Source organism: Littorina saxatilis, linkage group LG16 (genome assembly GCF_037325665.1).
Source record: "Littorina saxatilis isolate snail1 linkage group LG16, US_GU_Lsax_2.0, whole genome shotgun sequence".
In the NCBI taxonomy this organism is placed as follows: domain Eukaryota; kingdom Metazoa; phylum Mollusca; class Gastropoda; order Littorinimorpha; family Littorinidae; genus Littorina; species Littorina saxatilis.
The window spans coordinates 35,215,041-35,242,974 of record NC_090260.1 but is presented as its reverse complement, the minus strand read 5'-3'; the positions used below and the strand labels follow the sequence as shown (position 1 = coordinate 35,242,974).

Sequence of the window (27,934 nt, the reverse complement as noted above, 5' to 3'; positions counted from 1 at the left end):
TGAAGGAATGGCTTCAAGCAATTGGCAAAGTACAGTTACGACAATGGTCGACCTACAGTCACCACAGCAATGAAGGATCGCCTCATCCAAATGAAGGTCATGCAGCGAAAAACGGTTACTGAAAACGCAGCAGGTATCGACCATGAGCTGCCACCACACACTGTTGTCAGTAATCAAAGTGTTACAAAATGCTTACACGCTTTCAACTTAAGTGAAAGACGCCCAGTCCGCAAAACATTGACTGCAAACCACCCAGCTGCCCACCGAGCCTGGTGCACTCAACATGTGAGGTGGTTACGTCATCGTAGGGCTCAGTTCTTGTTAACAGATGGGTCCCGCCTCTTCTTGGATCCTCCTGATGGACACATTAGAGTCTGGAGGCGTCGTAGAGAGCGCTTTGCAGATGGTGCTGTTCGTCATAAAAAAAAATTAGGCAGATGCGTTTGAGGGCAGATCTTTCTGATGAGGCCGTTTATCGTAAAACTGAAAAGGCCATTTATTCCCCTACCTTATTCAGAAAAAAATATTTTGAGTTTACATGATGCAGTGTCGATACAGTGGAACCTACAACACAGACACCCCCAAAATCAAATTCGTAAAATCAAGGTTCACACGTTAAAATTGACCCCAAAAATCAGAACTGCAAAAACAAAACATGTTCTGCACGTCAGTAAAAAGAACAATCAAATCTGCATCCAAATAGGTCAGTTTTGTTCACATATCTTGACTAACAATGACATTATGGCATGCTGAATGGTGTAGGTGTCATTCCTCTGAGAAGCCGTAAAAGGCGGTTTTTGAAGCCGTTTTAGTGGGCAATGAGACAAAAACCGGTACGTTTCAGTAACTCCTCAACGCATTGCCTTCAAACTTTTGGTGATTTGTGCTAACACATGTCGTAAAGTGCATACGGAATTTTAAGTCATTTGAGAGATTAGGTCTGCTGTTATTTGACATGCCAGAAAGTTCTTAAATTGACGGTAGGTCTTTGCTGACTCATCTAAAAAAAAATGTTGTTATCTTAAAGAACAATAACAGATTTAACAATTTAAGAAGTTGACTCATTCAGAGCGCTGAGCACAAAATAATGTCGGCCTACGACAAAGCTCACTGCTTACTGCTGAGCAAAGCTCACTGCTGACACGCTTAACTGATCATGGCTCTTGAAAGAGCATTTTCCAAGAATTATTGTGTGCGTTTAAACAAGTGCGCCGTGAACAGCTATAGTTGAAAATGTATTAAATCTAAGGGTAAATTGAAGCTTTAATTTTTCTTAATGCATGCTAATTTTTTTAATTTTTTTCTGTTCAATCGGACAGCTAGGGTACATCTTTATTTTTAAAACTCTTTCTGGCATGTCGCATTACAGCAGAACTAATATCTCAAATGACGTTTGTAGTTTACGACATGTGTTAGCACAAATCACTGAAAGTTTGAAGACAATGCCTTCACGAGTTACTCAAATGTACCATTTGTTGTCTCATTACCCGCTAAAAAGGCTTCAAAAAGTGCCTTTTATGCCTTCTGAAAGGATTGACACCTACACCATTCAGCATGCCATAGCGTCCATGTTAGACAAGATATCTGAACAAAACTTACTGCTTTGGGTGCAGGTTTGATTGTTCTGTGCAATGACATGCTAAACATGTTTCGGTTTAGTTGTTCTGATTTTTTTCGATGTTAACGCGGGAACCTTGATTTGGCGAATTTGATTTGGGGGGTATCTGTATTGTAGGTTCCACTGTATAGACACTACATCATGTAAACTCAATCAGTTTTCTGAATAAGGTAGGGTAATGAATGGCCTTTGCAGTCATATACTTGGTTTTACAATCAACACCCTCATCAGAAAGATCTGCCATCAAAAGCATCTGCCTAGTTTTTTATGACGGGTAGTATGGAAAGAAATCGTAGGACATATCACTACCGATTAGTGGGATATTAACTAGTGATCGCTGCCAGGATAAGATTTTGCAGTTTTTCGTTGGGAAAAATACTACTCTTGTGAATTTGAAATCAGAGGGTTGTCTTGAGTAACAAGCTCTAGCGGTTTTTTGGCTGGCATTTTTCACGTGACATTTTCTGGATACAGTCCTCAGTTCTTCAACAAAACAATACAAAAAAATTAAGTCATTTAACCTTGTCATTTCTGTATGGAATGCGTTTAAAAAAAGTGGTTCTTAACTTTTTTTGAAAGGTATTGACTAAGAAGCTTGCGGAAAACAACCTATAACTAGCCCTGGATCTTTCTCTAAAATATAACAAATGAAATTTAAGTTGAGGAGTTTAGTTACAGGTCCCAAGACCGATCCCACTTTATTTTGAGTCCACTGGCCTAGTCCACCTTTCTTGTCATGATAGATTTGCTATCAAGGGTCAAGGCCACTTCTCAAAATGGGACGCTACAACACTGACAAGTTTTTGCGAAGCAGAAGCAGTAAACGGAGAGGGCACAAATGTGACTCTCCAATTGCTGCGATACAAATGATGATGTTGTATTTTTAGGGTGATACATGGTCGGTGAGGCAGAAGCAGTAAACGGAGAGGGCACAAATGTGACTTTTCAATTGCTGTGAAAGCTGAAACAAAACATTGTGTTGGCTATGAATATGTCCATTACAAGTGTTTGGCTATTCAGGACGTGTAGATAATGTATATTATGAATAACTGCTTGGCATGGATGGGTCCAGCATGGATGAAGTAATCGGAGAGGGCATAAAGGTGACTCTCCAGTTGCTATGAAACAAACCAATTTTCTTTGTCAATTGGCATGGCCATGTACAGGTTAGTGACTTGCTAGACATATGATATGTATATTTGGCATGGATGCGTAAAGCAAGAGAAAGCGGAGAGGGCACAAATGTGACTCCCCAGTTGCTGATAACAACTAATTTTTAAAATGTGATAAATCCCTTTTTTTACATTTAGTCAAGTTTTGACTAAATGTTTTAACATAGAGGGGGAATCGAGACGAGGGTCGTGGTGTATGTGTGTGTGTGTGTATGTGTGTGTGTGTGTTGTGTGTGTATGTGTGTGTGTGTGTCTGTGCGTGTGTGGGTGTAGAGCGATTCAGACCAAACTACTGGACCGATCTTTATGAAATTTTACATGAGAGTTCCTGGGAATGATAACCCCGGACGTTTTTTTCCTTTTTTTCGATAAATACCTTTGATGACGTCATATCCGGCTTTTTGTAAAAGTTGAGGCGGCACTGTCACACCCTCATTTTTCAATCAAATTGATTGAAATTTTGGCCAAGTAATCTTCGACGAAGGCCGGACTTCGGTATTGCATTTCAGCTTGGTGGCTTAAACATTAATTAATGACTTTGGTCATTAAAAATCTAAAAATTGTAAAAAAAATTATTTTTTTATAAAACGATCCAAATTTACGTTCATCTTATTTTTCATCATTTTCTGATTCCAAAAACATATAGATATGATATGTTTGGATTAAAAACACGCTCAGAAAGTTAAAACGAAGAGAGGTACAGAAAAGCAACTACTACCCCGCTCTTCTTGTCAATTTCACTGCCTTTGCCACGAGCGGTGGACTGACGATGCTACGAGTATACGGTCTTGCTGAAAAATTGCATTGCGTTCAGTTTCATTCTGTGAGTTCGACAGCTTGACTTAAATGTTGTATTTTCGCCTTACGCGACTTGTTTTCTTTTCCATTTATATGTACAGAACGAGTAAACTACGGTAGGTCGACGGGCCCCCATTTCATGGAGTTGTTGTTCGGTTTAAAATTCTTGGTCTGCTAAAACTGTTTTCTTTTCGTGGCGGTACCTCTCTGCGATGACACCTGAGAAGGTATCATTACAGACAGGTTTATGGCGATTTTACCGCCACATTGTGGAGATTGGTTATATGGAAGTAAAAATTTGTTGTCGGTCTCCGCCACAAGTTGCGGAAAAGTATTGAAACAAATTTGGAAAAAAGAACATATAACGTGGATGCATACAAATATATGGTATGCAAAAGTCGCTGAAATAAAATTCAGCGGCACGAACAACAACTCCAGGTGTGGGCTACATGATGTGTGTGATAGCGTGAGGAGTGTGAACAATATGTTGACGTGTGTTAAAACATCATGTACATTGCCAACCCAAACTTTGAAACGTAAATGACTTTATGACATCATAAATAGTCTTCTTTTCGTGGAAGTTGATCATTTCATTTTTTTTCTTTTCTGCTACGTTTCTTTAGTTTCCTGTTGCGGGTATATAGCTCAGTTGGTAGCGCGCTGGATTTGTATTCAGTTGGCCGCTGTCAGCGTGAGTTCGATCCCAGGTTCGGCGGAAATTTATTTCACAGAGTCAACTTTGTGTGCAGACTCTCTTCGGTGTCCGAACCTCCCCCCGTGTACACTACATTGGGTGTGCACGTTAAAGATCCCACGATTGACAAAGGGGTCTTTCCTGGCAAAATTGCTTAGGCACAGTTAATAATTGTCTACCTATACCCGTGTGACTTGGAATAATAGGCCGTGAAAGGTAAATATGCGCCGAAATGGCTGCAATCTACTGGCCGTATAAAATTTCATCTCACACGGCATCACTGCAGAGCGCCTAGAACTGTACCCACGGAATATGCGCGATATAAGACTCATTGATTGATTGATTGATTGTTGTGCTTCAAATAACGTTCTCGTCAAACTGTGACGAATGGAATTCGTGTATCGACTCCCTCTCTCATATTAATCGAGACTTCACTAGTTGCGTACACAAAACGAGGTTAAATGACTGAGACTACGTCATGACGACACTGGATACATATGACGTCAACGCTCGCGCCATTAGTCCAAAACTAGTGCAGCGTACAAGACAAGAATTTGTTTATCTTCATGGAAAGAAATTTAAAGAAGAGAGCAAAAGGAAACAGCGTGCACTGGTATATTAATTCGTGAATATGAACTGTACATATATTCAGTTGAGGTTGCTAGGATGCAATGCTCTGACCGTTTCATTGACTCCAAGATGGCAGCAATCAACGAAGCCACATAGATTGCACTAGCATATGTTTCACCTTCCGTGGACGGATTTCCACATTTTTGCGATCTCCAAAGGTCCACTAACCGAAGGTAAAACACGCTAATACATTTTAACATTATTGATTCACAGGAAAACACAGGTATTGTTCATTTTCCATGTGTTTGTGTCAGTCTGTGAACTCTTGTTTCTGTGTTTGTTTTAGAGAAACAAATTGAATGATATCGATGGAAATCATACTTGATAATAACAGATATTGCACGTGTGTGTTGCAGAAGGTGCAAGTGTACAGGGGTGTACAATGCTTGTGTAAATGATGTCGTGTGAACACTGTGGGAAGGGCAACGTCAGCGGTAACCACGGAAGGAACCACCAACGTCCCCAAGTGTCACCCAGATCGAGTTTATCATGATGAGTAGACTACTTTATATTTTGTGAACATTAACACACCATCACGTCTTCATTTGTGTAAACCGAAATACATTTTCAACGAGAAGAAGAAGTACGTTCCGCGCTTCGATATCAAACGTCTACGCAACAAGAAGAAGAAAGACAATGTTGTTACGTGTGTGTGAAATCACACCAGCGAAATCATAATCTATAAAACTTTCATTTGAAGATTCTAAGAGAAAGGGATTGATGTCTGCAAGAATGATCACGTGCATGTTTTTGAAAGTACAGAATTATTAAATTTCTTATTACTTCTTTGCACTTGTCTCTGTTAAACACTGATCAGCCCTAGAACGAGAAGCAGACGTCACAATGGGGGCTCGAGTCACGGGATATTGAATCAACGTTTTACTTTCGATCCAGCCGTTCCAAATTTTTCTCGTTTCAAAATTGCTGTAGGTTTCCTGCATGTCGATTTGTATTGTATATATGTTCGTACTTCATCGCCATCGTCTCATCATATAATTTTATTTATTTACCTTTAGTTATATTACTTATCACAGATCTATAACTCAACGTGTGCCCTATCACACGGTAAAATAAAAACTGGAAGTGTTGTCAGCTGAAACGACACGTTAAAAAATCAATATTTAGCGAGACCACTTTTGATTTGTTAGCTCCCAATTTTATTTGTGGTGTTCCAATTCATCAGTGTGATAGTATTCTTGCACGTACTATCGGAACCATCATTCCCCTTAGTTTGTTCTAAATTACGCGGGAGGTTGGTGGGAGTCAGGTACCTAAGAGGTAAGGATTTAATACCTGTATTTCCCTGTGAAGCCCTATATAATCGACTTGTGGATATCAGTCGTATTAGGGTCATTCCAAAAAGCTGGCACAAAATGTGGGACAACAGAGAAAAAAAAAAGTGTTGTAAATAAAAAATTCTTGCATTGCATATGGAAGAGGAGTGTATGAGTGACAATAAAATTCTAGTTTGAAGATAAGTTACAGCTTGATGCCCACATGGGAGGCAGTTGAATTTGTGTCGTCAGCAAAATGTCTATTGTAACATGGAAACCAAATGACAATGAATTAACAACAAAATGACTGTTTCAAATTGCCAAAATTACTTTATTCTTTTTAACATTGACAAAATAACAGCAAACAAACTGAAATAAGTGAAAATACAACATACATGTATATACATCTGAGTACATTATCATGACCTTGAATCTTTACTTATTTGACATAGAAAACTTTTTTCTTTAAGTTTTTCTCTCAGTATAATGAATCACAAGAGAACACAATCATGTTGCATAATAATATGATTCTTTGAATAGAAGAACCCAGGTCAATTAAAAAAGAGGGAGAAGCAAATATAGCCTTTTATACTATGTCTTTAAAAAAAAGTATGTCTATCGTAACATGGAAACCAAAAACAAAGAATCGATTCTCTAACAGCTACCTTCTGATAAGTTACACTCCAATTTTAAACTAGCATACTTTCTATTCAATAGGGTTTTTTTTTACATTTACATTCAGATCCGAAAGCATCTGGTATAGCTTTACCAGCACCACCCTTGCTCCAAGGCCGTGGAATTTTATTTGGAAAACTAGTCAAAGCGAAATGAAATTCCACGACCTGGGAGCAAGGTTGGTGCTGGAACTGTCTTCACAATGTCATTAGCAGTGATCCATGCAGAGTCCGCCCAAGTGTAGTTTTTCTCATTTCCCTTTTCCTTGTCCAGGTAAGTCACTTTCAGCTCTTCGCCGTCAACCTCGGTCACCTTCGCATAAAAACGCACTGTGCGGTTTCTCCCCCCAACAGCCACCAAGCAGAAATCTCCAACGGATGGAGGGGCTTTAGTGTGGGGCTCATCAATGTGGGCAGGGTGGGGCTCATCAGGGTGGGGCTCATCGGGGTGGGGCTCATCAGGGTGGGGCTCATCGGGGTGGGGCTCATCAGGGTGGGGCTCATCAGGGTGGGCAGGGTGGGGCTCATCAGTGTCGTCAGGTGCTTGCTGGTTGATTATGCGGCCATTGGCTGGTTTGAGAGTTTTCGTGGTCCATTGGCCCACGACCCAGTAGTGCACAGAAGTGAAAACATTGTCTTCCAGTTAGGCAAGACAGTCAGTTCAATATTTTCAATAAAAATTATGTTTTTAAATTTAGAAATGGAAATATGCATGTTTAAATTAATTAGTGAATACAAGAAGAAGTCATACAACTAGCTAAAACAGTCAGCACGTTACTTTGAGGAAATGTCAAATGATCGTAACCAGAAACCAGTAGTGCACAGAAGAAGTGAAAACATTGTCTTCCAGTTACGCGAGACTTCCGGTGAAACGCTCATTGAAAACAAGTGAATATCAATTGACAGGGCTAAAAAAACCATGCAAGTTATTTCATCAAAACTGCACATTTAACAGCCAGACCTTTCCTTAAGCGTTTTAAATGTGAGAAAATCGTAAAGTGGTCATAATCTGGAGTCTTTCGTAACAAGAAAACGTGTTGTCAAAAACTAAAATGGCGACCTTGTTTCCAGTTACGATACACGGAGGAGCAAAGAATTTCGGCTAAAAAAAAATGCAAACGACACCCATCAATCCTAAAAATGGCTTTCCGAATTTATTTCAACATCAAACAATAATTTCGTAGCAAGCAATTTCAAGAGAAGTTGTTTACATGTTCAAATTCAAAGGAAAATCAGTGTCAAGGGTGAATCAACATTCCAAGACTCGGGACAAGAGACATTTTCGAAGTCAATTGGAGAACTTCACATGGTGAATTTGCGAAGATTTAGACATTGAAGGCATTAAAAATTAGCCTGTAATCCTAAATAAAGCATCAATGAAATCATAACACAAAAGAACTTACCGTATTTGCCTGTTAAGTTCTGCTAAACAGAAAGCGTTGTCTTTCGTAACAAAGGAACACAACCAGAACCGAAAGCCCACCACTTGAAACACGCGGCTAATTCCTCATTCGCAGTTACAAACTACACTCTAGTATCCTTCCGCATCAAAATGTGTACGTGAAACACACAAAATAGTTCGTCTTTTCTCGTTCTACAGTGAGATTTTGCCTTTGATTACAAGTCTTTCGTAACTAGCAAATCCGGAAGCGATTTGTGTAAACAAAGTTTATGCTTGCTAAACTTCTCTTTCCGAAAAAACAACAAGAAAACAGTGCATGTGTTGTGATGGAAAAATACCCACTTTACGATATAACGTCACAACAATGTATTCCTACGCGAGGTTGCAAGAGCTGAATGAATAGTTCGTTGAGTGCAGATTTGGAAACCACACGTTACGATAGACTGGTTTTCAAAGTCCAGCTAATATTATAAAAATTATAAAACACATACATTTTCTAAATTTACAACATAATTAATATTCTATTAACAGATAATAAAAACATGTCTCTTATCATATTTCACAATCTTTGTTCATGAAAACAATCGATAAGGAAAACCCGATCACTGATGTCACAAATCGGGACTCAATTTTGACCTACATTCTGATATTTTCGACCAATTTTTTTCCAAAACAAAAAAAAATCTATGACTGGTAACTGTCTATATTATTTCTTCAATCAATTTAGATTTGGTTTATACTGACGAGATTTAGGATTTGTGTATGTGTTAGTAAAAAAACAGATTTCTTTTTTACAACCCTTGAAGATCCCAGTTTTTTGGAATGACCCATTTACTTGATGTAGAAGTGGCTGTAAATTAATCTACACAGTAAATGATGCGAATTGACAGTTGAGTTTATACATCGTGTATATTCAACGTTCGATCGAGTGAAAGATCGATCTTTTCGCCAGAAAGAGTCAAATAAAGTTTACAGTGTAAGTTCTCGTTGGTAGATAGAAGTAAACTGACTCACGATAGAACGTGGAAACATAACTCTTTGGGTGGTTGTGTGGAAACGTAACGTAACATACGTTGAAGAATTATTTCAAAGTACAGTAGAAGTAGAGCTAAACTAGGACTTGCATTTTGTGCACGAAGGCGCCGCCCGACTGTTTCTTTTTGTAATTTGATCCGAAATTTAGTAGCTCGACGGTGTTTGAGCAACATACATTTTGTACGTTTTGGAATAATACGCGAGGTGACTTATGAGTGACGACAGTTCCCCAGCTCATAATTTTAGAAAGTCCACCATCGCAGCCCAGTTGGCACGGAAACAGCCGGCCGACAAATCTCTCCCCATAGTGACCACAGATAAGAAGGGAAGAAAAACCCTTACTGTCGGTAACGATCGGGAAGAGGTGATAGACTCGTTACCAATTCCTGCTGACGAAGAAGAGAGTGTTCATCTCTCTCTTCAAGTTGACAGCAACCGTAACGACGAAGAGGTTGATCCACAGGCGTGCACGGACGTGTCACCTGTAAATATGTCTCAGTCCACAAGTGTAGATCCGCTAGAGTTGACTAGACAGCTATTGTCCGAAGGACAGTTGTTGGGGTTAGAAGGAGCCGAGTTGCGTGCATTTGTTCTTAATCAGAAGCAACAAACTCTTGATCGCGAAGAACGTGATGCTGAACGGCTAGAACGTGACGCTGAACGACAATTCCAACTGGAACAGTTGAAAATCCAGAACGCCAACCAAGAGGGCAACAGGAACAACAACTCGCCAGGACGTATTCGCGAAGATGATGGTTTCAAGCCCAAGATTCCTTTTCTAGACGACCGTGATGACATCGAGAGCTGGTTCCATCAGTTCGAGCATTATGCTCGAGACTGTAACCTGAGTGATGCAGCAAAAGCTTCACGTGTAGTGTACTTTCTGAAGGGTAAGGCGAGAGTCATCTTCTCAAAGCTGAACGAGGAAGACGCTAATGACTACGACACTCTCAAACACGCTTTGTATGAGGGCTTCCAACTCACTAGCGAAGATTATAGAAAGAAGTTTCGCCAAACCAAGAAAAGCGCCACTGACACGTATAAAGAGCACATCACGAAGCTAGAACGGTATCTAGACAAATGGGTGGAATTAGCAGAATGCGACCAAGATGTAAAAGATCTCAAAGATTTGTTGGTCCGTGAGCAGGTGTTGGACACCCTTCCTCCTGACCTCGCCGTTCACATTAGGGATAGAGACCCTAAGAGCGCCAAAGAGATTGGGATGATAGCCAACACATATCAACAATCTAGATCGAACGTCAAAACTTCATCAACGTACGTCAAGCCTGAAAAACGTCGTTCTCCCCAAGAAGAAACAAGAATAGCTGCTCCATCAACAAAACCCGCAAATCAAACTCTAAAGGCAAAGTTGAGTGACGCCGAGAGAGAGAAACTGCGAGCATCTGGATGTTGTTTCATTTGTAAATTGCAAGGGCATGTATCTCGTTTCTGTCCAAACAAGAGAGACACAGCAGGTGCAGTTTCATCGAAGAAAGATACACTTGAGACACCGATCCTCTTAGAAAAACTTTGCGGAAATTGCAAGGAAAAGAAATGTGCCGAAGTGGTACCAGTGAAGCTGAATGGAACAATTGTCAACGCTTTGAGAGACACTGGATGTACTGGTATCATTGTCAGCAAGAAGTTTGTGCCAAAGGAGGCATATTCAGCGAAAATGAAGGAGACTACTCTGGCAGAGAAAGACTCCAAGAAGATGTACCACACCGCCGTGGTGCACATCGATTCACCCTACTTTGACTCCGAGACAGAAGTAACGGTGATGGACGACCCAATTTACCCTGTCCTCATAGGTAAATGGTATGGACTAGGTAAAGAGAAGAAATTGACTCCCACATATCCTGTTCGAGACCCAGCATGGTACCCTGGGACAGCAGCTGCTGTTACCACGAGAGCACAAGCGACAGAGGACGCCCAGAAACCAAGCTGCAGCCACAAACAGGGAGTCAAGGAAGAAGAAAGACTGTATTCGCCAGCTGATCTGAAGAGAGAACAGGCAAGTGACCCTTCGTTGAAGACCATCAGGCAATTTGCCAACTCTCCAGAAGGGATCAATGGGATACGGTATTCATACAAGAAAGAAATCCTGTATAGAACAACGAAAGATCGCCACGGAAACGACCGTTCACTAGTAATCGTTCCGAAGAAACTCAGGAACAAAGTTCTTTCATTTGGTCACGATCACCCCATGGCAGGACACTTAGGTCAAAGAAAAACATCTGACCGAATTAGAGCAGAATTCTGGTGGCCAGGGTGTGCAGGAGACATTCGTAGGTATTGCTTGTCCTGTGATACATGCCAAAGAACTGCACCGAAAAGTCAGACGAAGAAAGTCCCTCTGGGAAGGATGCCACCCATCAGTTCAGTTTTCAAGAGAGTTGCGGTGGATATCATCGGCCCGGTCAAACCTATGTCGGAGAGCAAGAAACAATACATCTTGGTATCTGTTGACTACGCTACCCGATACCCCGAAGCCGTAGCCCTGAAAAACATCCAAGCAGACACCGTAGCTGAAGCTCTCTGGGAGATGTGGACTAGATTGGGAATCCCAGATGAAGTGATAACGGACCAAGGCACACAGTTCACCAGCCACCTGATGAAAGAAGTGAACGACTTTCTCAGCATCAAACACCATATGACTGCACCGTTTCACCCTCAAGCGAATGGTTTGGTCGAAAGGTTCAACTCCACACTGAAGAGCATGCTGAAAAAGTTAGCGATCGATCAACCGAGGGAATGGGACACGTTTATCCCCGCCCTCCTGTTCGCATACAGAGAAGCTCCACAAGAAAGCATGGGATTTTCGCCGTTTGAGCTGCTGTATGGGAGATCTGTCAAAGGACCCATGCAAGTGCTGCGCCAAACATGGACCGAAGAAGAAATCTCAGGGGAGCAGAAGACTACAGCGGAATATGTAGTCAACCTCAGGAACAGAATAGAAGAAACGTGCAACGTGGCACGTGAGAACCTGAAGAAAGCGGCCAGCAAGCAAGCCCATTTCTTCAACAAGAAAACGAAACCAAGGACGCTAGAAGTCGGGAAACGTGTTCTACTTCTACGCCCTGTGAAGAACAACAAGCTGGAACTTACATGGTCAGGTCCCTACAAGGTTGTGGAAAAGTTGAATGAATTCGACTACAAGATCCAAGTTGGCAGAAGAACACGGATCTACCACATCAACCTCATCAAGGAATACCAAGAACGGGAATTGAGTTCCGCCACTCCCAATCCCAGTTCATCTGCCCAAGCGAGTGTTCCTGCTTCAAACGAAGAAGAAAGTGATGAAGAAGACGGAGGAGAAGAGGTCGTGGCTGTTGTCATGGAAGAGGACAACACGATGGACGTTGACATTTTCAAGTATGACACTCAGAAGATGTTACCCCTCCTAGAAACTCAAAGAACCGAAAATGTGAAGAACATCCATTTCGACGAGAAATTGGACGAGGCAAAGGTCAAGGAGGCGAAGATGATCTGTGAAGAATTTGAAGAGTTCCTAACAGATGTTCCAAAGACGACGAACCTGGAAAAATGTTCCATTGAAGTGACAGAGAAGAAACCAGTCTTTGTGAAACCCAGACCCATACCTCACGCCATGGTAGAAACTGTCGAAAAGGAAATTGAAGAAATGCTGAAGTTGCATGTCATCGAACCTGCAAACTCTCCATACAACTCTCCCATCGTCCTGATAAAGAAGAAGGACGGAAAGTACCGTTTCTGTTCTGATCTGAGAGCTCTGAACAACGTGGTAGTGTTCGACGCTGAACCCATCACCGATGTCGACCATCTGTTTCAAAGTTTAGGAAAAGCGAAATACTTTTCAAAGCTAGACTTGACGAAAGGATATTGGGCGATCCCAATAGAGGAGAAAGATAGAGACAAGGACAACCACGGTACAGATTATATGAGCAGAGCGTCGTACGATGAATAATTATCTACTTGCGATAGGATAATTATCTTGATCCATGGGGTTATGTGACGAATGGAATTCGTGTATCGACTCCCTCTCTCATATTAATCGAGACTTCACTAGTTGCGTACACAAAACGAGGTTAAATGACTGAGACTACGTCATGACGACACTGGATACATATGACGTCAACGCTCGCGCCATTAGTCCAAAACTAGTGCAGCGTACAAGACAAGAATTTGTTTATCTTCATGGAAAGAAATTTAAAGAAGAGAGCAAAAGGAAACAGCGTGCACTGGTATATTAATTCGTGAATATGAACTGTACATATATTCAGTTGAGGTTGCTAGGATGCAATGCTCTGACCGTTTCATTGACTCCAAGATGGCAGCAATCAACGAAGCCACATAGATTGCACTAGCATATGTTTCACCTTCCGTGGACGGATTTCCACATTTTTGCGATCTCCAAAGGTCCACTAACCGAAGGTAAAACACGCTAATACATTTTAACATTATTGATTCACAGGAAAACACAGGTATTGTTCATTTTCCATGTGTTTGTGTCAGTCTGTGAACTCTTGTTTCTGTGTTTGTTTTAGAGAAACAAATTGAATGATATCGATGGAAATCATACTTGATAATAACAGATATTGCACGTGTGTGTTGCAGAAGGTGCAAGTGTACAGGGGTGTACAATGCTTGTGTAAATGATGTCGTGTGAACACTGTGGGAAGGGCAACGTCAGCGGTAACCACGGAAGGAACCACCAACGTCCCCAAGTGTCACCCAGATCGAGTTTATCATGATGAGTAGACTACTTTATATTTTGTGAACATTAACACACCATCACGTCTTCATTTGTGTAAACCGAAATACATTTTCAACGAGAAGAAGAAGTACGTTCCGCGCTTCGATATCAAACGTCTACGCAACAAGAAGAAGAAAGACAATGTTGTTACGTGTGTGTGAAATCACACCAGCGAAATCATAATCTATAAAACTTTCATTTGAAGATTCTAAGAGAAAGGGATTGATGTCTGCAAGAATGATCACGTGCATGTTTTTGAAAGTACAGAATTATTAAATTTCTTATTACTTCTTTGCACTTGTCTCTGTTAAACACTGATCAGCCCTAGAACGAGAAGCAGACGTCACACAAACCAAAACAGATACATGCATATCTAAAGCATATTTGAATTAGTCTGACTTGCACACTAAATTGTATCAAGTTATTTCGAAGTATTGGGTTTTTTTTTACAGTGATTCGTGAAGGACTCTTCACTGGTCCATATTAGGCGCCCAGGCTCCTAATACGGACCGGTTGTGAATAATTTGTCTGTATTTAATTTTTGCTGAATGTCTATCAATGTCAAAGCTAATTCGTTCTTCTTAGACCTAACAGTTAACTAAATAGAGAAGGACTACCAAACACAAATGAAACTTCTTTGCATGAAAAGCAGCTAGTTATCAGCAAGAAACAAAAAGTGGTCCCTATTAGGCAACCTTCCCCTAGTATTCTGTGTATCCTACCTTCTGTTCTTTCGTGCGGTTTTTGCCAAATTTCCCGGAGTGAAAGTGTCCAAAAGGAAGATGCATCTTCTGGAACCTCAATCTCTTCCAAAGTCTCTTCAAATCTCTGACGTCAGAAGCATAAAGACGCCACAATCGGAATTAATGCGACACGTGTAAGTTCTCCAAAGTCTTCCAAACGCAAACGTGTTTCGAGAATGAAGTTTGTCTCAGTGACTTTGTGATCACGAGCAGTGGAAAAATTAGGTCCCTGCCAGACTGTACCCTGACCCGACCTCATTTTCATGATATACTCACGTGTGAAGAAATGGTTTATTAACTGTATGGTTAGTCTTTCCCACGTATTTATTATAATCTCATTTACGACAACAAACGCTTACTCTTGTCATCTCATTATGAACTAAGTTACGTCATCATATCAAACCGAGCGTTAACCAGAATATTTTTTTTCATAAGTAGGAGAAGGTTGACAAATATGGACCAGCGCCTAATATGGACCACCTCCTGTTCTGACAAACTCACGGTGCTAGAGCGTTAACAACAATTTCATATGCTGTATTCACCCTCTCTGGACAACCTGCACCTGTCAAAACAGTTGTGGTTGTGCAAGAACACAAACCACAATACTGTTGGACTATTTATCTTTTTTACACGTTTGACAGCGTTAACTCGAAATTTGACGCTTAAAACGGACTAGTTTCTGTCCACAGCTAAAGCTGTTATCACTCAAAAATAGCAATAGATTGCTAAGATTGTATTTGTTACATTTTAGCAGTGTTGACCCCGAGTATTTACTGCAAACAAAAATAATAGCAATTTCTCAAAGTGTGTGTGTTTTCCCACCTTCAACAAATAGAAGAAAATACGAGCTAAAGGCAGGTTTCATTAATTCATTACGAAGCTTGCTAAAAAATAACCTATAACTAGCCCTCGAGCTTTCAAAAAAATACAACAAATAGTCTTCTTTTCGTGGATTTTGATAATTTTATTTATTTTCTCTCTGGTTTTTACACCCCCGGTATAGGGGTGTGTATAGGATTCGCTCCATGTGTTTGTTTGTTTGTTTGTGTTCGCATATAGATCTCAAGAATGAACGGACCGATCGTCACCAAACTTGGTGAACAGGTTCTATACATTCCTGAGACGGTCCTTACAAAAATTGGGACCAGTCAAACACACGGTTAGGGAGTTATTGGTGGATTAAGATTAAGATTAGGATTCGCTCCATGTGTTTGTTTGTTTGTTTGTGTTCGCATATAGATCTCAAGAATGAACAGACCGATCGTCACCAAACTTGGTGAACAGGTTCTATACATTCCTGAGACGGTCTTTACAAAAATTGGGACCAATCAAACACACGGTTAGGGAGTTATTGGTGGATTAAAATTATACAACGACTTATAGAGGGACATCTTCATGGTCAAAGGGAAATAACCATTCTCACTCAGTCACTGCCACCAACTGAGAAGGTTATTTCCCTTTGACGGAGGTGTTTTTCCTACCTCGTAGGAATTTCTTGTTTTATATAAGTTTCTTTAGTTTCCTGTTGTACTTCAAATATAGTTCTCGTGTATAAGGCGCCCATGCTCCTTACATGGACCAGTTGTGAAAGTTTCTGTATTTAATTTTTGCTGAAAGTCTATGAAAGCTTATTTGCTCTAATTAGGTCCAACGGTTAACTAAAGAGAGAAAGAATACCAAACACAAAATGAAACTTCCTCGCAAGAAAACAAGCTAGTTATCAGCATGAAACAAACAGTGGACCCTACGTGTGAACTGTCACCTTTCTGATTCGATATATACTCGAGACTGAAATGTTGTTTCCTGGTCAAATTAAAGAAGTGAACTTATGTAAGCTTTTGAAAAGATAAAAAGGAAAGTTATGGAGTCTGAATGTGAGCATGGTGGACTGAAAATTATCAATATGTTTGATATACAGAAAGTGTTTTATTTAAATTGGATTGGACGGTTGCATGAAGCAGGTCGAGAAAATTGGAGTGCAATCCCAAAATGGCACATTCAACAATTAACAGATGTTAATCATTTGGCAAAAATTAATTGCACACAAAAGGAATTACAAGGAATTGAAAAAGTTCAAAATGATTTCTGGAAAGAGGTATTTTTGACATATCTTGATAATAAGAATAAAGTAGGTTTAGAGGAAGTTGACAGAAATGATGTTGGCAATCAACTGTTATTTAATAATAGACTGATTCGGTTTAAAGGTAAAGTGTTGGATTTTGCAAAATGGCGTCAGAAAGGTTTTAATGTTATAAATGATTTGTTGAATGTTGAAAGAAATCAGTTTCTGTTATGTGAAGAAGTACAGATCACTGTGCAGCAAAATCCTGCAATAACCTTTTTTGAATACAACGCTGTGATGAATGCAATTCCAAAACAATGGAAAGATTGGATTGTAGACAACCCAGCATATATAGTTAATGTAGATATAATTGATGATGAATTGAATGTGTTTAAAGGCAAACCCAAGTTAATTAAGTTATATTTAAAGAAAAAACGAAATTATAGCATTGAAAAATCTCATGCAATCGATTTTTGGAAAAGAAAACTAGATTTTGTTTTTGTCGAACAAACGTGGTTGTTGCCACGACAGGTGACAAAAGAAGTGCGCCTGCGTGTGTTGCAATGGAAAATTTGTCACAATTTATATCCCACCAATATTTTATTACATAAAATGAAAGTAAGTCAAACAAAAAACTGTAACGAGTGCCCACATATTTTGGATGTCATGGAACACTTTTTCTATGAGTGTCCCCGAATTAGAAGGTTTTGGACTTATATTGAACAAATGTTGAACAGTCTGACAGGTCGGGCTTTCTTATTGTCTATTACAGATGTATTATTCAGAATTGAAAAATGTCAGGAATCAGTGTTAATTAACCATGTTTTATTGATAGCAAAAATGTGCATTAGCAAAGTTAAGAAAACTAAATCGCGTATTCCATTGGAAATTGTATTTCAACAAGAACTTGCGCTACGAAAGGTTTATCCCCATTGTCCTTAGTTAGATTGTTGTTGAATTAAAAAGCAATTTGATGGAAATGTAACCTGTAATGTAAAAGATTAAATTAAAATTTCATTGAAAAAAAAAAGAAAGACCAATGAAGAAAGATATGCTCACCGCAAAAAAACAAAAAAACAAAAACAAAAAAACCTTATGTAAGGACGAAAAGCATGTCAGTTTCTTGCATGTGAAGGAAATTGGTGGTGACATGTAATAGATTTCACCCCAAAATTCGAATTCTTTGAAAACGTGTACCGAGTGCTTACGTCCCTTGAATGGAAGGGAAACATTTTAGGAAGAATAAAATTTCTAAGTTTAAATAAAAAATGTGGTTGGACAAATTTGACCCAATGAATGTAAAGTCCCGAAGGTCGAAGGGTGGGTTTTTGTTCAGTGTGGAGTTTATACAAGATCAACGAGGTCGAATCAGAAAGCTGACAGAGGCAGAAATCTGACATCGCAACACCGGCTCGGTTACGAAAGTGCACATGTGGGCAGTCTTGATACCGTGGTTTCGAAGTGTCTTCTCAGCCTGGGTGACTACACAGGCACAAGACACTGGTTCGAAGAAAAGAAAAAAAACTGTGTTTGTTCCGGGTCACTGATCACGAGACGCGCACCCAAGTCTCAGGGAAGCTGATGCATCATTACGTATCATGACCCTGATAGCCAACTGCTCCCAGTTATACTCTCATGAAGGAATCGGGTTGACATGTCATTGTTTTTGTTCTATCTGTATTGATATGAGTGTTTGTGTGTGATTTCTAGCCGGCCAAGTTGATCAGATACCGCACCCTCCAGAACAAAGAGACGCATAAAGAGCTCGAAAAGGATCGATAACACACAAAACACGTACACAACATGTATAAGGACGCACGCAGCACGTAACATGCAGTCGGTGAAGACAGGGCGAGGAAGGGTCTCGGCAGTCAAGGAAAGTGCGGTGAGTGATGTGTCAGGTAGCCAGAAGCGGGGCCATCTCACTTCCACGGTACAGGGAGCTATTTTGAGTGGAAACACAGCACTGTTGGCTGATTGCGGAGCGCCAACAGGTGGAATTAGACTGTCAATTGACGCAGTAGGGTTTGAGACAGAAGCAGGAAGTGCGCGGTGCCCGGGGAGGGTAGGGGGGGGGGGGGGGGGCACGGCGGGCTGCCCCAGAGACACATGGGACAGGCTGCAGCAGCCCTACAGCCAGGCCTATGAGGGCCGCTAGCTGCGGGATGGACGGAGGCCGGACTATAAAGGCTCCCTGCCCGCCTGATGGCCTCATAACAAGTCACGCAACCCAACGCTACTGCAGTGTCCCCATTCGCAGGCTTCAATAACTCACCATCCAGTGAACACCGGACTCTTACCGTTGAGCTAATCTGTGTCACTTGCTCAAAGTAATACTTTGATTGAAATTTTATATAAGCTGAATAGCAACTTGACTGCAACAGCAACAAAAAGCGCGTCTTTCAGTGTTGCAGAGACAAGACGCCGCAGTGAACGGGGTGGATGTTCCTGTAGAGTTTGCAGTCAGAGGGAAGCCAAGCAGTGAACAGTCAGAGGGAAGCCAAGCAGTGAACAGTCAGAGGGAAGCCAAGCAGTGAACAGTCAGCAATCGTTCGCTTACACGACTGTTTCCCGGACTCGTCTTCCGTAAAGTGTCAGTTAGCCAGGATCTAAGGCGTGCATAGTGAGGCTTGATCAAGCACGATTATAATGTCGGTCCCCCTCACATGCCATGGATCACTGGAGTGCTGGCAGTAAAAGGAATGTGTTGTAGCTAGGAGTCGCAGGACCCGCTCATCGTGTTCACTTGTGAAGGCGTTGGAGTCTTGCGGTGCTTGTTGCGCTTCTCTGCCTCTCTGCCCTGTTTGCCTCTGATGGAGACACGGCGAGCACGTGTCTGAAGGCAGTGCGGGGAGTGGAGCTCTACGTGCACACGGTGCTGCGGTCAGAGGGAGAGAGAGGGGCGTTGCTATAGAAACACTCGGTGCATGATGGCAGCTTTTACCAGCAGTGTACGACACAGACATACCCACAGCATGACCGGCAGCAACATGGTGGTGTTGATGACAGTGACGATAATGACGACAGTGCTGCAGGGGGTGAGGGGCCACGGGCGACTGATGGACCCCCCGGCACGGAACAGCATGTGGCGCCTTGGTTTCAACAACCCCGTCAACTACAACGACAACGAGCTGTACTGCGGAGGTCGCATGGTAGGTCGCTTTTCTTTTCTCTCATTCAACGTGCACCTCACCTTGCTAGGTACTGGATGTGGACCTTTTCCGAAGCTTCATGTACCCAATGTTTATACAGATCGATAGATCCTTATCAAAAGAGAGTTGCAGATTGGGCACTTTTGTACCTCTTGCTTAAAGCCCTCAAGAACAATACCTGAGCAGATGTTCTGTTTGATTTCTTGTTTTTAAACAGAATTAGTGCTCTTGAACATGTTTACATCGACGACGTTAGCAGATGCGCACTTAGTCAAGAGCAGTGCTGTAAAGGTGTAAGATGCAAAGCACGGTACTGCGCTGAATGTACACATCACTAAGCGATAATATCTTTAACACTACAAAACTTCCGTTTATGTCACATAGTTGAAAACAAAAGTATGCTACACACTGCCGCCACACCAAGGACACAACATCGTGAAAATCGCAGTACTTGTGAAACATTCGATAGGGGGTCGTTCTGACAAATCTTGTGTGCAATCACAATTCAGTTCTACTCAGTACTGTCAAATGTGAATTGTGAAAAAAGATTTCAACGCACATGCCTTGTTTTGTCAGCACGATCCCCGTGATCGAGCCGTACCGCTATTAAAAACAACACGTACATTCAGAAGTACTGCAACTATATACTCGTAAGAATACCAATGACAGAACTTGGCTTAATCACAATATTAACAGCTATTTTGTTTTCTGCGTAGCAATAGGGTCCGATATTAACACGAGACAAGTATAACGCCGACGAGTCGGAGACGAGTCGCATTATACTTGTTCGAGTCTAAATATCGGACCCTATTGCTACGCTATATACACAATAGCGTTTATATTGCTATTCTGACATAATATTCTGTGTTTAAAACATGTTTTTGTCAGCAAAAACTACCAGAATGGTCCATGCTGCCTATTGCAGACGACGGTTTAGTGGGCATATCCTTTTGCGCATGTATCCTCGGAAATACCGAACATTGAAAAACCCACGGAGAAGACTGAAGATAACCGGATGTTTGGCATAACGTCAATATGCCAGGATTCATATGACGTCACGCATCATGCTTGCGTACGTATATTCTATGTATTGTTCGTGAGTCTGACTTATATTGGGGAAAGGGATTCGCGTGATGAAGACTTTGTTTATTTGTTTGCTTAACGCCCAGCCGACCACGAAGGGCCATATCAGGGCGGTGCTGCTTTGACATTTAACGTGCGCCACACACAAGCCAGAAGTCGCAGCACAGGCTTCATATCTCACCCAGTCACATTATTCTGACACCGGACCAACCAGTCCTAGCACTAACCCCATAATGCCAGACGCCAGGCGGAGCAGCCACTAGATTACCAATTTTAAAGTCTTAGGTATGACCCGGCCGGGGTTCGAACCCACGACCTCCCGATCACGGGGCGGACGCCTTACCACTAGGCCAACCGTGCCGGTGCGTGATGAAGACTGCTGTAAATCTGTGGATGATAAAAGAACAAGGATTGTCTCAGAAGAAAGTCAACGACAAAATGTTTCAGACCGGTAACTTCATTTCAACATTGCATACAACGGACAGGAGAGTTTGCTGATTATGTGCTAAATATTGGATAGACCATCTGCTACAATGAGAGATAGGTTGCTTCACTGAGATTGCAGCTTCTTGAATTTTGCAAGGTGTGTTGCCTGTTAAAGAACTGGATTTTACACGTACTGTATTTCATGTACGTTTAGCGACAACAACAAAAAGCAAATGGCATCGTCTGTTGACCAGTCACAGAATCAAACCTGGCCAGGTATGCGTGTACTTCATACACGTTGAAGAAATCGGAACCATGCGTCTTTGTTAGTACGAATATCCAAATGATATTCGCCTACTTCCTGCGGATGAAAAGGATATTCGCCTACTTCCTGCGGAATATGGCCCGATTATCGGAATAGGGCTGTGTGAGACTATCCAATCACAACCCCCGAATTCCCCCACGTGTCTATCAGAATATGTATGCATTCTGTATGGGGCGGGGTCATTGCTCAGCTCGTATCTCGTCTGGCGTAGAAACCAGTTCGTGTCTATCAGAGTGGGTTCGATCCGGATTTGGCGAGGGATTCATTTTACAGATTCAACTTTGTGTACAGAATTGTATCGTTGTCCAAACACCCTTGCGTGCTTCATGCGTGCGCAGGATTAAGATCCTAAGCTCAGAGCGAAAGGCTCAGGCCTTGGAAAACACGAACGCACGCATGCAAAAAAAAAAGAAAGGAAAAAGTAGCGCCGTCCTGAACAGCAGCTCGTAACCCGCATTTCCTTGAGGGTAGCCTGAGAGGACCAAATGAAACGATCTTACCTTACCTTGCCTTAAAATAAAACAACAAACGAACACATGGACAAGTAACAGGCGTGTTTCCTTCTTCTGTCTTTGACACACGTCATGCAAAAGACGAAGCATGATCGCGCCAGCATTGTTCTAAACCGGTATTTCTTTGGACATAAATCGTTCACTCCGCAAACCAGTCAAACCAAGTCTTAACACAACGATAACATGACTTCGTCGGGGAAAAAACAACAAGCACTGTTTATCAAAATATAACCTGGTATATATATATATATAAAACATCAGAAATTGTGAAAGAAACAATTGAAAGTCAGCAGAGACTTTCTTCCGAGATTTGTTAAAATCTCTTAGCAGAGAAAGAGAGAGAGAAACAAGTATCCCTTCACAGACCGAGATTTACAATGCAAAGTCCCTTTGTGGGGGACGTATCACAAGGAAATCTAGTCCTGAGGAGGACCATTGTTTTTGTACCTAGACCAGACACGTGTTTCGACACTATTGTGTCTCATCAGTGGTCAGGTGGTACTGATGGCGAGAGTTGTCAACCCATGGTATCCAACTAAGAAGCAAACCACTCTCTGAATGGTAGCTTCTGTTGGCATGGGAGACTACCCTCATCTGACAACCCCAAGGGGATATCTGTGAAGGGAAACACTTTGATTTAAGGACAAATATATATATATATATGACTGGTTGCCAGTTTAATATCCGGCGTCTTGAGAGATTCACTGATAAAATACCGAAAATATCTGATTAAAGCCATCCTAGCAAATCCTTTACTTTCAAGTGCCACACAAATAATAACATTTGAATACCAAATAAGTATCTGTTCAAAATGCGATCAACCGCAAACAATTATTCGCCTACAATTTGAGTTTGAGTATTATATAGAACTATTTTCCTTTTTCAGAAGAAATCAGGTTTTAAAGGCAAGATTTGATGTATTTGTACACACAGGCGTGCGACTTCCAAAGTGGAAGGTGTTCAACTGAAACGTTACCAATAACCAGATGCTACTCCAAAAGGGAAAACACTGGTTCACACTGGTTTTCCTTTTTATTTGGAACCTGAACTGGTTAATTATAACTAGAATAACCTTGATGCATCTCTATCATAGGAAACAAACAAGTCGCGTAAGGCGAAATTATTACATTTAGTCAAGCTGTGGAACTCACAGAATGAAACTGAACGTAGTCCGCCGCTAGTGCAAAAGGCAGTGAAAGTGACGAGCCTGTTTGGCGCGGTAGCGATTGCGCTGTGCTTCATAGCACGCTTTACTGTACCTCTCTTCGTTTTAACTTTCTGAGCGTGTTTTTAATCCAAACATATTATATCTATATGTTTTTGGAATCAGGAACCGACAAGGAATAAGATGAAATAGTTTTTAAAACGATTTCGAAAATATAATTTTGATCATAATTTTTATATTTTTAATTTTCAGAGCTTGTTTTTAATCCAAATATAACATATGTATATGTTTTTGGAATCAGAAAATGACGAAGAATAAGATGAAATTGTTCTTGGATCGTTTAATAAAAAAATAATTTTAATTACAAGTTTCCGATTTTTAATGACCAAACTCACTCATTAGTTTTTAAGCCACCAAGCTGAAATGGAATACCAAACCCTGGCCTTCGTCGAAGATGGCTTTGCCAAAATTTCCATCAATTTAATTGAAAAATGAGGGTGTGACAGTGCCGCCTCAACTTTTACAAAAAGCCGGATATGACGTCATCAAAGGTGTTTATCAAAAAAAGGAAAAAAACGTCCGGGGATATCATACCCAGGAACTCTCATGTTAAATTTCATAAAGATCGGCCCAGTAGTTTAGTCTGAATCGCTCTACACATACACACACACAGACAGACAGACAGACAGACACACACACACACACACACACACACACACACACACACACACACACCACGACCCTCGTCTCGATTCCCCCCCTTTATGTTAAATCATTTAGTCAAAACTTGACTAAATGTAAAAACAGAGAAAGCATGTCGTCATACAATGTAAGAAACGAGATTTTGTCTGAGTGTAATTGTAAAGATTATATTTGAAGAGAAAAAAATCCCTGAAAGGAAACGTTGATGTACCGCTTATCTGAGGATAGACACACTATGCTTATCACAGTCCCAAACCTAGACAACTGTAAAAAGCAACTTTCCATGCCTCAAAATCTTTGTTAAGTTGTCCGCGATTGTTTGGCAAACTTTTAAAATGAATTAACCAATCAATCAATCAATCAATCAATCAATTAATCAATCAGAATCTCATTAATCAAGAAATACGTTGCACATCTGCTAGACATTATGGCAGGAACCAGATTTATAACGGCATTTGTCAGCTTCCGTCCGCACAATTTTTGAATTGAAAAAGGTTCCATACTGTAAATTGTGCGTACGGAAGCTGACAAATGCCGTTATAAATCTGTCATTGGCGTACACACAAAAACTATAGTCGGCAGCAATGCGACAGAACTGGCTGGCACTACCACACAAGTGGTTGACGTCATCGGATGCAACGTATTCAAATGTCAATGCCCGAAATGCTGAGTGTATGTTGTAGTCATCTAGGTATGTGTACGGTCAACAGAACATTTCATTATTGGGGTCAAACATACGGCAGATAGTCGGCAGTGGTATGGTTAATACCTTTTTCAACCAGAAGCTATCTCTTTTTTTTTTTAAAGTTTCTTCTGGGGGTGCCAGCACACTTTTACTCCCCAAATATTTTGTTTAATAAAACCAAAGTTTTTAAAGTTAAAATAGCCGATGAATGGTTAAGATGGACGGTGTTTTTGACTGGACGAGTCCGATTCATTCTCCGGGCTCTACGCGTGGTTTGTTGGAATATTGAAATCCCTGTCTCTGTCAACCAACAGTAGAATCCCTTGAATCATTCCAAAGTCAACGCAAAAATTAAATTCCTTGAAAAACGTCCCTGTCTCACAACAAACAGCTTTTGTCCTCAGATTCATAGGTTGTCCAACAGGACCCCGATACTGAGTCACAGAAAACCTTTTTGTTTCTGGGGAACATGTTTTCTTCTTGTCCTGCTTGTTGGAATAATAATAAAGCAATGAAAAGAAAGATATGAAAAAGAAAGAAAGAAAGCAAGAAAAGAGAGAAATATACACACACACACACACACACAACAGATAAAACACAAGCTGTTCTGTAGGAATCGACCGGAGATCCCATGCTTCGTGCATAACACGTACATAACTTGCGTATGCTACATGTTTTAAACATCTGAAATACTGACTGAACGTTCCACAGCGCATTAAACCGAAATCTTGACAATGCGACAGAATAACGCCGCGCTGGCAGACATTGTCAAGAGCAAGGTCGCGAGTGCGTTCTGTGTGTGTGTGTCTGTGTGTGTGATAATTGACGGCTGTAGGCTAGGTTATTTTTGTTGCAGACTTTATGCGTCCAAACCTCTGCCGTCAAACATCTGCTAATCCCGTAACCTGCGGACTGTGAGGACGAAGGTCAGCCATGCAGCGACTGTTTGTCAATGCCTCATCTGGCCCTCTGTCATCCCACAACAAAGGTCGCGCCGTTCTCATAAATATAATCCCGCCTTCTGTTTGTAAGTCTGGCTCGCTGCTCATAGTTTGACAAGGAAAATGTCAACTGCAGAATTGTATCTTTTCTAAAATAAGCCAAACATATTGGGTAAAACAATACATTCAAATCTAAAACCTCCCCCCCCTCCCACCTCTCCCATTACGGCGTTGAAATATCCGAGTTATTTCAGTTCACGCGGTGCTTTATCCCGTCCGCCGTTCCGCACCGCAATCCGCCTTCACCTGGCGCTGCACTGGCCTGAGCTATCGAGTGCAACCTCATTCGCTCCTCTCCCGGCGTGTTGATCTTACTGCAAAGCAAAAAGGACACACAGTTTGTCTCCAGAGAGGAACAGTTGTAATCAATAGGAGAAAAGAGGAAAAGGCAACAGTGTGATAATGACGGCGGAAGGTTTATAGTTTTGTACCTTGTGGCGCGGAGCCAGCGTGTTTGTCTGTTGACCGGAGAGGGCTTGCAATGCGGAGCTGATCTCCGGAACGAGGAGAGCGAGTATGTAGACTGGCCGCGAGAAGCCGGCGATCTGTGGACACGGGAAACTGACGCGGAACGATCGCTTCAAGGGTCAACTATGCCCCATCCATGTCCCCCGTGTTGGGCTCGCAGCCTTTGCGCTATGTGACTGGGTGGTGCCACTCCGCTGTGTCCTCCTCTGACCCCCGTGACCCCCCTCGCTGGCCGGGGCGCGAAAGAAGGCAGTGTGTGAGACAGCCAGGGCCAGCTGTGTGCTTAGTGACGGGGACAGTGGACAGGCGGGCAGTGAAGTCAACATCACACAGCTTTTTCACGCTGTCCTCACACACAACAGGTTTGTCGGGATCGCCACCTTTCTCCCTCCCTACTCCGCCCTCCCGCATCCGTTCCGTGCCTCGTCACGTTCTGCGCATCCCCCTCCCCCCTCCTAACTACTACCCCTCTCTACTCACTCACACACACACACACACACACACACACACACTTTGTTCTGTTGTAATTTGGAACAAAAAACAAACAAAAACGCTTTGCTCTCAGCTGAAGGACACACACACCAACACAAACACGCTTTCCTCTGTTGTTATATGGAATCAGGAAAATGCGTCTCTTTCTTCGAAAGGACACACACATACACACACACACACACACACACCACACACACACACACACTTCTCTTGTAAATATGAAATTACGAAAATGGACAATGGGGTGGGCTAAATACACTCCATGCACTTTCAGCCCCATTGTTCAGCGTCTGTTGCTCCTCGTGTATCGTCGTCTGAATTCCCCACCTCACCTACCCCTACTTCCGTTCTGTGCACCTAACTGCACCCGACGCTCCCTCAGGGGAACGCTAGCCACGCACGGACCCCTGCAGAATACTCCGTCCCCCGTCCTAGTGTATGTGAGATACGCAGTGTCCGAGCTTGCGGCACGCAGTAACAATGGTCTGGCTCTGTCTTCACCCATCTCACCCCGCCGTCCTGTCGTATTGACACATTCCCCACCATACAAAGACACGTCTCTTCCCCATCTCCAATGTAGCTGACCATTTTGTTCCATCAATACACAATGCTAGAGGACAATAAGCGTGGCTCAAGTGCTTCGCGTTGTGAAACCAACACTAACACAGTCTGTTTCAAGTAAATCCAGGAGAGTTTGTGCAAGAGAAATGATCTTTGTCCTCCGAATCACACTATCCAAATTCAGCTGGATGTCGTAAGAAATACAAATGACGTAAGAATAAATAACGACGGAACATTGTGAAAAAGGAAGACAACAAGCAAACAATGCGACCCGGGATAAAATGTGGCCAGGATGAGAGTGCTTACTGGTGGCGAGCGGCATGTGTGGCCATGTCCCGGGCGGCATGTCTGTGTCCTTTGCCTTAAGAATGTGGCGGAATGAAAGTCTGTGACTTTGATCTACCCCCCATGCAGTTGCCGCCATGATGCAAACAATAACGTAGTGCAGGTCATGAGGTCACCGACAGAGTTGTCTGCTTAGTGTCAAGCTTTCTGCAGTGTGTTTCTTTCTCTATATTTATTTAA

At 41.8% G+C, this 27,934-nt stretch overlaps 1 protein-coding gene and 1 long non-coding RNA gene across 2 annotated transcripts in view; both read left to right on the top strand.

Moving 5' to 3' along the window:
• The window catches only part of LOC138950937 (uncharacterized), a 160,050-nt gene extending 142,165 nt beyond the window's left edge, over positions 1-17,885 (top strand). Inside the window, exon 2 of the long non-coding RNA XR_011450872.1 lies at positions 16,980-17,885. This is a non-coding gene — a long non-coding RNA (uncharacterized lncRNA). The remainder of the gene's footprint in view (positions 1-16,979) is intronic.
• Positions 17,886-19,029: 1,144 nt separating this feature from the next.
• Positions 19,030-27,934, top strand: part of LOC138951365 (uncharacterized) — a 43,301-nt gene continuing 34,396 nt past the window's right edge. Inside the window, exon 1 of the mRNA XM_070322981.1 lies at positions 19,030-19,989. Coding sequence (XP_070179082.1) covers positions 19,768-19,989 — 222 coding nt within the window. The 5' untranslated portion in view covers positions 19,030-19,767. The remainder of the gene's footprint in view (positions 19,990-27,934) is intronic.